Genomic DNA, 14,126 nt, shown 5'->3' with positions numbered 1-14,126 from the left:
TAGGGACGGCCTCATTGACCGTGCAAAATGTAGAGCTATCAATCTCCTTGGCTAGCACTATACCCTTCTGGTCGTGTCCGAGAACCGAATGCCACAACTCATGAGGTACATTAAAGTCCCCCAAGACCAGACGGTTATGACCTTCCAAAAGTGGGCTAATGTTGGGCCTATAACCTGGAGTACAGCTGTTTATCGGATGTATACGTTCAGCAACTCTACCTCAGCAGTTCCAAACTTGACTTCTACCCCCATACATTCCTTGTACTGTTCATTAGGGCCAGCCTTATTCGAGGTAGGTATGTATTGAACAGACTGGTGCAATAGGAAGGTAATACCCCACATCCACTTCTGTTCTTCTGTAATCCCCCACATCCACTGCTGTTCTTCTGTCGGTCTCCTATGACTACATATGTTGGTCTTCTATGGCAAGATCCCTTGTCTTCTATGAAATACTTCTTACTGATCTTCTATGATGATAAGACGTCATGGTATTCTATGAAATGACCACGTGGTCTTCGATGGAAAGTCCACATGGTCTTCTATGCGAAGACCACTTGGTTATTCATTAAGAGACCACCTTGTCTTCTATTAAAGGACTTCTTGCTTTGCTATGGTCTTTGATATAAGAAGACCTGTTTGTCTTCTATGAGGCAAACAAATTATTTGTTGTAGTATATAATATAATTTGTCCCTCTTTTTTTAGCTCATCACCGATCCTCCCTTTATATTTTGTGATGAACCCACAACCGGTTTGGATAGTTATAATGCCTTTACTGTGATCAAGACACTGCGTCATCTGTGTACACGTCATCGAATTCTGAATAAGTCTCTGACATCGCTGTACGGTGAAGATTCCTATTCATCGCCGAGTGGTGATAGTAGTCCGAGCAGTTCAATTGAAATGGAAATATTAGATTCAGATTTACCCAGCTTGAAGGCGTTGAACAATAGTCCAAATGGTCGTTATAAAAAGGCGATTATATGTTCCATCCATCAACCAACATCAGATATTTTTGAACTGTTTACACACATTGTTCTAATGGATGCCGGTCGTTTGGTTTATCAAGGACGTACTGAAGATGCTGTGGAATTTTTTACCAAGTAAGTAGTATTTGTCATTGGTGGCATGATCACAATTTATTTGTTGGTTTTCTTTCAGATTGGGCTACTCTGTACCTCTCAACTGTAATCCTGCTGATTTTTATTTGAAAACAATTTCCGATAGTCATACGAATCGCAAGGATGGAGCTATTGTAAGGGCTAAACATAGTTTACAGACAATGGGTCTGTATAGTAGCAGTTGGTTATTGCCAAAACCATATACGGGAGATTATCTAAATAATATGAAGAATTTGTAAGTTTATGTTGAAGTACACCCATTTCTTACAAGTGTAGCATTTTACCATAGTTTGTGTGTGGTGGATGCGGATCCATATTGGACCAAATATTTATTCCATATAACAACGTAAAAACAAGTAAGGAAGTATCAGTCAGCTGTGCTAACTGAGACAAACCCTCAGCCTCGAACCTAAAGAAAAGAAGTTGACATAACACTTCAGAGGACTATAGGGGTATCTTGAGTGTTTGGGATAATTTCTCAGGACATATTGATTTGCAAAAAAATTTTACCGTCTTAACTAAGGCCGTATACACATCATGTTGCCAGAATTTAAAATGATCCTTGGCGAGTCCTTAAACTGCATTCTTTCTAAAAATTGTGTGGGAGGTACCCGAAAGAGTGGTCCGATATAGTCAATATTCGGACATAATTCGAGGCTGTAAGAAATAATAGGATGTATAATTTTTTGGACTAAATCGGTTTCTCCCTTTGAGGATTATTTTACGTACTATACAGTTTAGTTGGTGCCGGAAGGTTTTTTGGAACTTTTGGGCCACTATCCCAGGAAGTATGGACTTGCACCCCGGAAAAAGGTGTCGTGGTAATAGGGCCCGCAAGAAGAACTTGTTGCGAAAAATTCTAAACGGTCCAAGTATTTTTCAGGGGCAAGTCCGACTTTCTGAGAAAAATTGCCCGAAAGTTGTAAAAACCCCCTATGGTATCATGTGTTGTGGATGGAGCGCGCGGTGACTCTGATCGGATAAACCGATTCAATCCAAAATTTGGCAATCGTAATATTTTGCCCAAAGTTAAATCATGTTCTTTGATGGGCCTTATCGGTCCACTCCTTTGGATACGTCCCCCACAAAAGTTCTAAACTAAAATGGAACGCACGATAACTCTCGCAGGCAGTTCCATAGTTTGGACATCGCAATATTTCTAGAGACATAGATCAGAGACCTTTTATATTTATAGCCCTCTTAGGGTACCACACAGTGTTGCCGCTTCCATCCAAAAGTGGACAAAAATAGAAGGAGTTGACTTAGGTTGATGAATTTTTGCACAAGTACTTATAATGGTATAGGAATGAAAAATTTCAACTTTGGTCCATATCGGTTCAGATTTGGATATAGCCCCCCATATATATCTTTCCCAGATTTTGCTATAATTCGGTCCATTTTAATCGAATAGCCTTCAAATTTAAAATGTAATATTTTCTTAGGTCCCTGAGTAGCTCTACCGATTTTCACAAAAATCGGTTCAGGTTGGGATATAGCTCCCATATGGAGCGATTTATAGCAAAATCGGGGGAAGGTATATATGGGGGCTATATCCAAATCTGGACCGATTTTTACGAAAATCGGTGAATCTATTCAGGGTCCTAAGAAAATATCACACATAAAATTTGAAGGCTATTCGATTAAATTTACCGAGTTATAGCAAAATCGGGGGAAGATATATATGGGGGATATATCCAAATCTGAACCGATTTTTACGAAAATCTGTGTAGCTATTCCGGCGCCTAAGAAAATAACTCGTACTAACTTTGAAGGCTATCCGATCAAAATTGAGCAAGTTGTAGCAAAATCGGGAAAAGATATACATATATGGGGGCTATATAAAATCTGAACCGGTATATCTAAGAAGGTTGCAGGGATGGGCAGAATGTTTTTACACATTTTGCTTCGGAAGAGATGTCCAATTAACGGACATCAAGAGCCAAGGTGGCAATAGGTGGCAATCAAAAGATATACTCTACCAAATATTAAGAATTTATATTGTTTTTTATAAAATTTAAATTTGTAATTCTTGATAACGGTACTTTGCCCATGTGCAGTTGATGTGAACTTTTTGTACTAAAATTTTATATTTATAGCCCACCCATCAAATCCCCATCCAAAACTTTTAATATTATCAACAAACTTTTCAGAAAATGTTATTTTAGATGTCGTCTAATTTTCATATGATTATCGCTTTAGATTATCTGGGAAATATTTTTCATATATAAAGAGCTATAACTTCATTATGGATGCACATATCGACAAAATTCTTTCAGATTCGTTGTATCGGATGTGTTTACTGTAAGAAAAAACATAAACATATAGTAAAAGTTAACATCACATTTTTTGATTTTTGTCCACGCGGCAACACTGTGTACCACCCACACAAATGACCAACGTTTTTGGAAATGTTTACCGAAGGTACTCCTAGTAGCCCTATTAACGGCGATATGATAAGAGGAATAACTCCCAAAATAAGACACACTTCCAAAGGGGACTATGTCGGCCCATTCCTTTAGGTACCTCCCCCGCAAAACTTTTGAGATTTTATCCTAATCCATATCTTTGTCGACAAATTAATACGCCAAAAATGCATACGTTTTTTGGGAAAAAGGTGTTTCAATTCACACAGGCTGAGGGTATGCCTCTGTCGGCGAAGCCTACTGATACTTCTTTACTTATTCCTATTTAAACTATGGACCGGGTATCAGTTAGAGTCATCGTATAAAGCCGAATGAGTTTTGGGGCGATAACAAAATCATACATGGCTTAAAGATAGCTTTGAACGTAAGGGGCTGTCGAAGGCTGATCTATAATTGACAAAAATATGGTAAGTGTCGATCACATCTCTTGGGTTTTTACAGGATTTGCCGAAAGGTAAATATATAGTCAATTGTAGACTTCCACGTCTAAAGCCACATTAGTATGGTCCAATTATTTCGTTAAAAATAGGCCTTCGTCGTTCGCCAAATGTCCCTGAGACAATCTTGTAGTCAATAGGAAGAAGACTTATGCCCCCTATAGTTAGAGGACGGGACACAGGATGCTCAGGTTCCAATCGTCGGGTACGCGTTCCTCCTGCCAGATGGTGCTAACTAGCTGATATATGTATACAGTGTATACTATACACCTTATATGCGTGTCGTCTCCGGTTTTGAAGAGGTCAGCTTACCAAGCTATCGGTTCCTGCAGCCTTATCATTTTTCAGTCATTTAATTGCTGTCTTTACCTCATCTTGGTCAGGCGGTATATATTCAATACCATCTTCTGGAATTGGATCTGTGGTATCTTCTTCATTTTTACTAGTGTTGCATACCAGCACTTTGGAAAAATGCTCTTTTCATATCCTGAGCACACTATCTGTATTAGTTACCAAATTACCTTGCTCGACTCTACAGGTGGATGTGCCAAAGCCATCAGTTTGATATTTCATTCTTTGGTTGAATTTCTGGACTTCATTCTGACTCTTGTATATCTCGATTTTTTACACTTGCGCTTTTCCATTTTTCACTTTTTCCTGCTGAAAAGATATTTGTCATTTCTCTTTTTTGCCGATACCTCTGTCGTTCACTACGCGTTGCTATTGATTGTGGAGTAGCCCTATATTGCGCATTTTTCTCTTCGCTAGCAGCTCGACAATCCGGGCATACCATGAGTTCTTTGGTGGAGATCTCTGGTATCCAAGTATAGATTTTGTGTCTGTTAGCATGGAGTGGCCAATACTTTGCCACTGTTCTGATATGTTATAGAGACGAGCAGTGATTTGATTAAGAAATTGGGGGGCCAGTTGAGTGGAATATGCTAAGGCTATCTGTTGTGATTGCAGGTTACCAATGTTCAACTACTGTGATGTGTCTGTTCGTACTTTATTTGCTATGTTTAATCGGGTAGGTACCTTTGCTGAAACAAGGTACTGGTCCGAGTCGATGTGTGCTCCTCGGAACGATCGTACATCCAACACGCTCGATGAATGTCTTCCATCTATCACAACGTGATCAATTTGATTTCTTGTTTTTTGGTCTGGAGACAGCCAGTTGCCCTTATGAATGTCGAGATCTGTACTGCTAAATCTGTACTCCTAACTACGATGTTTTTTGTCGCTGCGTAGTATATAATCCTCACTTCATTGTCATAATACCCTCAAGGTTATTTTTGAGAGAGAATAACGGGCTTAACGATCCCGCGGACCCTAGTTAAAGAGGGGTTATCAGTCCCCCAATCGCATGGGATTACAACTGAAAGTAACTCGGTTACGAGATCCGACAAGAGGTCCCTTTTCTGGTACCGCAGGTGGTGTTACCAATCTCAACTTTCCCCACCATCACAGATCTAGTCGGGGACACTTTTTCACATAAATTGGTTGCCGTTCGCCAGTTTTAGAGCGGAAGAGGGGAATATGCATCAGTCCTAATAGTGAGAAAGCTGCGTCCATGTAAACGTGGTAATTTAAATGTTCTCTTGCGTCATGAGTGATCAGTCCCGATATGTATGGTATCAAACAGGTGTTAGTATCGACCACAAAGTCTGACCAGAGACTCTTTTCCGGCGAAAGCTAAACCTCAACCCCTTTCCAAGGGGGAAGTGAAACCCATACAGTGTATCTTTAAATTGGTGCCTGCGGGATAGATCTGGGAGCTCTGTGGAAAGCAGCAAGAGCAATACAAGCAATTTTAAAGGCCGACGCATGGATTCGCTTCTCAGTGCAGTGGTGTACATCTTCAACATCATATACTGTCTGCTTTCACAAAATCCTGCAGCGTCCGACCTACCCACCCCTTTATGGGCATTAAGGTCGAGACCAGTAAGATATCCAGTTTGCCATGGATACATAACTTCATATTTACTGATCCCTTGACCTGACAGCTGTAGCATTCTGGAACCTGAGTAAGTGTAGCGAAATCATACTACAATGGCGTCCAGTCTAATGCTGCATCTGCCTCCCTCCTATTATTACCAACAACTTAGAATAATTTTAATGTAATGGGCAGGACTATGGTCATATGGTTCTTCTATGTGCTGGTAAAATATATATTAGGTATTTTCGTTCTTGTCTTCAGTGGGAGCATGAGCGCAGATAGGGCTGATGTTGAGGATTTTTGCTTTTATCCGTATAGTTGCAAGTCCTTCAATCACTGGGGTGAATCTGAAGAATCTTATGGACGAACGCGCGGCAGTTGTTAGCTCACTACCTTTAACGAGTGTTGAACGCAGCTCCCCAGGTGACACCACGGGAAGGTCAGGGTCTACATGAGATAAAATAGGGACCAAGACACGTTCTGGGCTATGCTTTTTTAAAGCCGGATAGGGTCGTTGCTTGGTATTTTCATACCCTCAGCATTTATGCTAACGACGGTATATACACTTTCATACTGGTAAAATGTGCCTCATCGAAATAATGGTTTTAGACCCAAGTATGTTTGGACAAAATCCGTTTCAGACAATTTGGAGTTGATTTAGCCATGTCCGTCCGCCTGTCTGTTTGGCTGGCTGGAGCGCACGATAACTCTCGAATGGATCGACTGATTCGGTCCAACATTTGGCTTTCCACTTGTTAGCTCACTACATTTAACGAATGTTAAACGCAGCTCTCCAGGTGACACCACGGGGAGGTCAGTTTCCACTTAAGATAAACTAGGGACCAAGACAACTTCGGGGCTTTGCCTTTTAAAAAGCCTTCAGGGCCGTTGCTTTTTATTTTTATACCCTCAGTATTTATGCTAACTGGCAAAACGTGCTTCATCGAAATAACGGTTTTAGACCCAAGTATGTTTTGACGAAATCCGTTTCAGATAATGTGGAGTCGATTTAGAAATGTCCGTCCGCCTGTTTGTTTGGCTGGCTGGAGCGCACGATAACTCTCGAATGGATCAACCGATTCGGTCCAACATTTGGCTTTCGTAATATTTTGTCCAAGCTTAGTTTAAGTTCGAAGATGGGCCATATCTGTCCACTCCTTCCGATACCTCACCCACAAAAGTTCAAACATTTTCGGAAAATTTGTGTACACGATAACTCTTGAAGGGAGTAACAGATTTGGCCCATACTTTGCACATCGTGAAATTTCTACCACACTTAGATGAGGTTCCAATATGGACTCAATCTGTCCACTTCTTCGTGTACCTCCCGCACAAATGTTCGAACAAGCTCAGTTTAGGACCTGCTCTCGAATCGCTTTGATTTTTGTTGTAACAACTTGTATTCACTGGCCGCCACACGACGGTATAGGTTTCATCAGGGGCAAGTCCATACTTCCTGAGAAAATAGCCTGAAAGGTGCAAAAAAAAAACCTTTGACGACGTAGACTAGTGTAGAGGAGCGCAAGAAAACTCTGGAAAGAATGTGCCGATTCGGCTAAAAATTTGGCCTTGGTAATATATTGTTCAAATTTAGTTTAAGTTCGAAGACAAGCCATACCGGTCCAGTCCTTCAGCTGCCTCCCCCACAAAAGTTCAAAAATACCGGTCCACAAAATCCGGTACTTCCCCCCAATTTTTAAAAAATTTCACTAAAATGGTATGTACGATATCTCTTGAACGGGTCAACCAATTTGGTCCATAGTTTGAATTTCCTAATATTTTTCCAAATTTAGTTTAACTTCTAACTGGCTCATAACGGTACTCTCCTTAGGGTACCTTCACCACTAAAGTTCAACATTTTTGTCTAAGTACAGCTTGGGGTATGTTCGAAGATCCTTTGGAAATGTATACCGATGCTGTTAGTTGTGGTCCTGTATACAGCGATATTAGGTTTCCTGTGGACAAGTCATGCTTCCTGGCATACTGGTCCAAAAGTTATACGATGTCCCACTGAAGTGACTAGTGGGCGCAATATCTACTGAAAAGATATGATTCCCAAATTAAGATACTCTTCCATAATCGACTATGTGCGTCCATTCCTTCAAGTACCTCCTCCGCAACACTTTTGAACCTTAATCTTAATCTACATTTTTGTCGACAAGTTCAAATGTCCAAAAAGGGCCCCAACATTTTGAAAACCCCTAAGTACATTCGATCTGACCGCAGATGAAAGTTTCAATTCACATAGGATGTGGGTATATCTCTGTCGGCAAAGCCGACTGATACTTTTTTACTTTACTTTACTTTTTTACCCACGTCACCTAGATGTGAAATACAATGGTACATCAATTGAAAGGTTAGAAATAACGAAGTCATTTTGGACAGTAAGTAAGATTTCTCCTATCATATGGATCAAAATGCATCATGTAATACTTTTCGTAAAACTTTCTTTACAAAACCTAACTATAAATTGAATACAAATAGATTTTTTTTTCTTTTTAGCAAAAAAATTTGGTGGCCCATACAGGTGTATTTGCTGCTGAAACGTTTTGTCACCGATGATAGCCGTAATCTGAAACAAGGAATTATATCAACAGGATTTTTTATGGTAATATTTAAATCGCCTCCAAAAAATGTGTTAGCACTTAAAAAAAACAAAAATCTTATTTCAGATCACTTCTGTCACCTTGGCCATAATGTATTCCGGTGTGGTTGGCATGTCTCAGACATCGATACAGGATATTGGCGGTTCAATATTTATGTTGAGTAGTGAAATGATTTTCACATTCTCCTATGGCGTCACATATGTTTTCCCGGCAGCCCTGCCTATATTACGACGTGAAGTCGGGGAGGGTACCTACAGTTTATCGGCATATTATGTGGCAGTGGTATTATCGTTTATACCCATGGCGTTCTTTAAAAGTTATTTCTTCTTTTCCGTTGTCTATGCTTTTATTTATTATGAGCGAGGATTTATGCTGTTCCTGACAATGGGTTTAATATTGAGTCTGTCGGCTGTGGCTGCAACTGGTTATGGGCTCTTCTTATCGACTTTATTTGAATCGGAAAAAATGGCCTCAGAATGTGCAGCACCATTTGATTTGGTGTTTTTGATATTTGGCGGAGCCTATTATAATGTGGATTCAATACCATTTTTGAAATATTTGTCGTTGTTCTTCTATGCCAATGAGGCGCTGATGTATAACTTTTGGATTGATGTGGATAATATAGGTGAGGATTCGAACAATAATTTTTAGTTGAGAAAAATTGTCTTAATGTGTTCTTATGTTACAGATTGTCCCAAAAACCAGGCCCATCCATGCATAAAAAACGGTTTGGAGGTCTTAAAACGTGGCTCCTTTCGCACAGCGGATGATACCTATTGGATGGATTGTTTGGGTATTGTTTTTATTGCCGTTATTTTCAATATAATGGCATATTGTTTCGTAAAGAAGTACATTCGACGCAGTGGTTATTATTAAAAATTTTTAAATTTTATTTGTTATGTTTTTTACCGCACACATTATTGAAATTCATAAAAAAATCGTATAATCTTAAGTGAAATACTGGTTTTTATTGTTAAATCACTTTTAAGAGGACAAGTGGGACATCGGTGTCGGGATTTTTACCCTTCGGGTTTTGGTATCCAAGGTATTGGCCATCACAACAACACGTAAAGGAGGCGCACTGTTTTTAGTTACTCGGATGTTAAAACATCTGGTTTCTAGTTTCACCCCCGTGACTGAAAGACTTGCTACAATTCGCATATATGCTAAATTTTTTAACATCAGTTTTATTTGTGCTCATGCTCCCATTGAGAGCAGGACGAGCGGTGCACAGATAAATATTACGAGTGCTTAGAAGAAACATATGACCCTTGTCCTGTCCAGGATTTTAACATTATTCTAGTCAATTTTAAGGTCAAAATTGGAGAGGAGAATATCTTTGGCCCAACAGTCGGGGAAATTCAGTCTCTACAGTGAAACATCTGACAATGGAATAAAGCTGTTATATATTTCGCAGCGGTAAAAACATGGTAATTACCAGATTTTAATATCTCGACATTCATAAGGGCACCTGGCTGTTTCCATACCATATGTTGTGATAGATGGAAGATATACATCGAACGTGTTGGATGTGCTATCGTTCCGAGAAGCAAACATATATCTCGGACCACCATCTGTTGCACCAAAGGTACGTACCCGCCTAAACGTTGCACAGTGGAAAAAATACCGATCTAGCGTGCAGAAAATAAAAAATGGACTTGAAAGTAACTATTAAACGTTGGTACAGTATTGAACTAGAATGTCGACTATACAGCATATATAATAATTAGAAATAGTTAGTCAGAAGGGAAGAACGGTACATTTAAAATAAATATTTTTGCAATGTTAACGATAACTTTTTTATACCATAATTGTATTTAATTAAATTAAATAGTTTTATAACCCATACGTTATGTTAATGTAGATGTTCTGGGCTAAATAAAAGGAAATCTATCGAGATTCGCTTCGATTTTTTCTTTAATTTGTTATGTATCTTGTCTAGAATAACGTCTTAAAATGTTACCAGCGACTTCTTGCGACTTTCAGTTTTATAACAATTTTTAGAAAATATGCCAATTCGGGAAGAAAGCGTTTTTGTAAATTTTGTTTAACACGTTCGCGGACGTGAATGCTATAGCATTTCGATGCAAAATGACGTGAATGCTATAGCATTCACATTGTCTGCCAATTTTTGTTCATTTACTTGTATACAATCTTAAGTTTTGGTGATTAATATACATAATACGATTTATTTCAACAAGATACATTCTATAATAAATAAAAAATAATAATAACAATCAATAATTAATAAATAAAAACAAAAAAACTAATTTCGAAAATAATTGGGTGTCATTTTTTTCACCTCTCTGAATTTGCTTGCGTCCGCGAACGTGTTAAATACAACTACGATTATGGGAAAATTTCTATGATGTGATCAATGGATCAATCAAAAGATAAGAAAATAAATAATGAAAAATTTCGTCCTTCTGTCCCCTACGATATGGGTGGAATTAGGAAAATTAATGCAGTGATGCGTCTCCGAATAAACAGCTAAATACATATTTTTATTTTTAAAAATTGCTGAATGCGGTGGTCTTTAACTCTAATTATGATATAAATATATTCAAATCAGATTTCAGTCATTTTGTTTGGTTATATGGGCACAGTTTTAAAACCAGTAAGGAAAGGATTATAGTCGGTCGGGGCCGACTACACTCGTATGGTACCCTACACCACTGTGAATATGTAAAATATACATTGGGAGCTATATCGAAATCTGAACCGATTCCAAAATAATATGTCACACTTATTTCTGGACCAACTTTCGTCACACATTCCAAATTTGGAAAGATAGAGCGTGTTTGGTTCATCAAATACCTTAAATCGGCCGAAAATATATATGGGAGCTATATCCAAATCTTAACCCATTTCGATATAATTTAGCACATTTATTTCTAGACCGGATTCAGTCACACATTCCAAATTTTATCGAAATCGGACATATAACGAGTTTGGTGCAGCAAATACTTGAAATCGTCCGAAAAAATATATGGGAGCTATATCCAAATCTAAAAAGATTTTTATATAATTCGATTTTCACCAAACGCAATAGCGTTCTTCCTACGGCTAAAAAAATTATATTCTCCAAATTTTCAGCTGAATCGATAAATGCGACCTGTATGTTGCGAACAAAAATACATGGACAGACGGACATGCATAAATCTATTCAGAAAGTGGTTATATGTGGTGTAGGGTATAAATTCCTAAAATCGGGCGTTGCCGTTCTTGGAGGCTATATCAAAAACTGGACCTGTACCGACAATTATCTGTCGGCTCATTTTACATCTTAAACGAAAACGAAATGTCAAATTTCAGCTATTTCAGTTGGCTAATGCTGCTAAAATCATCAAAATCGCCAAAATCGGGAGGTACCCTTCTATGATAGGTATACCAAAAATATGTAAAAAATACAAATTGACCAAATATATCAATAAATGAAGTAAAAATATCAATCTGAAGCTATTCTTATCATAATTATGGATATACATACATACAATAAAACATCAAAATTTATTTTCTGCACGTTAGATCTGCATTTTTCCCACTGTGCGTTGCAAATAAACCAAGAACAGGTACAACGCGGAAGTTGAACATCGGCAAGCTGCAAACACAACAGCTAGAAACAGCACGTTCCACGCAACTAGCCCAATTGCTTAATGAAAGTACTCCTCGTCCCGATAACATACCAGCACAATTGCAGAGTATTGCCCATTCCATGCAAACAGGTGCCAAATCCATACTTGGATACCAGAGACCTCCACCAAGGAATCCATGGTATGACCAAAGTTTCGTGCTGCTATCGAAAAGAAAAATTGACTCTAGCGTCAATTGCAACACGTAGCGCACAAGAGAGGTATCGAGTGAAAAGGAGAGAGGAGAAACGTCTTTTCCGCAGGAAAAAGAGAGAAATGGAAAATACGGAGTGTGAAAAAATGAGATTTACAGAAGCCAGAACGAAGTGTTAAAGTTTTATCAAAGATTGAAACATCAAAGAGATGGCTTTGGTACCGGCACATCTTCCTCCCTGATAACTGATACAGATAGTGTGCTCGGTATCCAATACTAGCGAAGGAGACAAAGATACCACAGATCCGATCCCAGAAGTTGGTATTGAGTGTATACCGCCCGGCCAAGATGAGGTAAAGACTGAAGAATAATAAGGCAGTAGAAGCAGGTGGCTTACCGGACGAGCCAGAGGCGATACGCTGATAAGGTGTATGCATAGAGATGGTATTTACTATATTGAATCGCCAATACAACATCTTACACCCAATTCTTGGGTATAGGTTATGAAATCGTTTCAAAATGGACAGTTTTACAATACTTTAAACAAGTGGGTAAATACCCATTTTGAAACGATTTCACAACCTAAACCAAGAAATGTTGTAGTGGCGATTCGATTTAGTAAATAGCCAAATAAATACCCACAAATGGGTATTTACCCAATTTACCGGGTATTTACCCATTGGGTATTTACCCACTGACCATCTGTATGCATGCATCAACTAGGTAGCACCATCTGGCAACAAGAACGCGTATCCGACGGAACCCGGAACTTGGGCATCCTGTGTCCGTCCACACGAAAGGCGATAAGACTATTTGAGATAATTATAGGGTAGGGTCGCCCAGCTGTAGATAGATCTAGAGTTTTTCATGGTAGTTAGCTGTATCAGATTTTTTGAAAGATCCTGCTCTATACTTTCCCGTTCGTTCCTGCAATTTAATTGTTACAGTCTTCGCCACAAAGTCTGCGAAGATGTAGACTTTAGGGGTCGGAAAAACATCATAGCCACCACGATGGTTACAAAGACTTGCGGAAGGACCTTGCAAAAGCGGAGGAGGAGGACTTACCTTCCTTATACGCCAGGGTAGAGTTGTTTATTGTGTACATATTACCGATGAATAGCTGTACCTTGCGTTATATGCTTGATATTGATTCGCTTTTGAAGGCAATTGCCGTCTGGTGCTAGGGCCGAGCAAATTGATAACTCCATGTTTTGCACGGTGAATGAAGACGCTCCTACGAGGTCATTTCCCTTGGCTCAGACCACCTTCCTATCTTCGTCTTCGTAAACAGACCACCCGATTTCATAACCTCTGAATTCAGAGAATTTACCAATCACCGCTTCAGAGAGCTGACCATTCTCCCAGATCCTCGGGTAGCACATTATCACTGCAGCAGCCGCTCGCAACATATCTACTGGTCTAATACCCGAAATTAGATCAAATCTCCCAGCAGAGTCGTCGGAACTATCAGCGTGATGGCCTTCGTTGTACGAACCCTGAAGACCCAAGAGTAAAAGAACTTACTCTTGAAGTCAACAGGTAAGTAGGCGAGTATAAGCGAAAAAATTGGCTAGACCACCTGATTGGGTGTTATCGCAGAGTTAATCCCTGCCTCAATTTATTGGGAGGCTTTTCTCACCCAGGTACGTAAGGAGAGATCTTAGTGATTTTGAGAGAGAGGTAAAAAGGTCCAAACGAAAAACTTTAGATTAGCAAAGGACATCGACAGACATTCGCACATAATTCCTACGCTAACACACGCAAAAAAAAAACGGCCTCTCGAACATATGTCCCAAACATATTTTGCAGCAAACATATA

At 39.2% G+C, this 14,126-nt stretch overlaps 1 protein-coding gene across 1 annotated transcript in view; it reads left to right on the top strand.

Moving 5' to 3' along the window:
- Nucleotides 1-9,479, top strand: part of bw (brown) — a 31,675-nt gene extending 22,196 nt beyond the window's left edge. Inside the window, exons 4-8 of the mRNA XM_073988201.1 lie at nucleotides 704-1,101; nucleotides 1,160-1,354; nucleotides 8,418-8,523; nucleotides 8,588-9,146; nucleotides 9,210-9,479. Coding sequence (XP_073844302.1) covers nucleotides 704-1,101; nucleotides 1,160-1,354; nucleotides 8,418-8,523; nucleotides 8,588-9,146; nucleotides 9,210-9,397 — 1,446 coding nt within the window. The 3' untranslated portion in view covers nucleotides 9,398-9,479. The remainder of the gene's footprint in view (nucleotides 1-703; nucleotides 1,102-1,159; nucleotides 1,355-8,417; nucleotides 8,524-8,587; nucleotides 9,147-9,209) is intronic.
- Nucleotides 9,480-14,126: the final 4,647 nt, after the last annotated feature.

The sequence above is a fragment of the Musca autumnalis genome, unplaced genomic scaffold, assembly GCF_047663935.1.
Source record: "Musca autumnalis isolate F117 unplaced genomic scaffold, ASM4766393v1 scaffold_5, whole genome shotgun sequence".
NCBI classification, from domain to species: Eukaryota; Metazoa; Arthropoda; class Insecta; order Diptera; family Muscidae; genus Musca; species Musca autumnalis.
The sequence above is the reverse complement of the archived record's forward strand: the minus strand, read 5'-3'. Positions and strand labels throughout refer to the sequence as shown.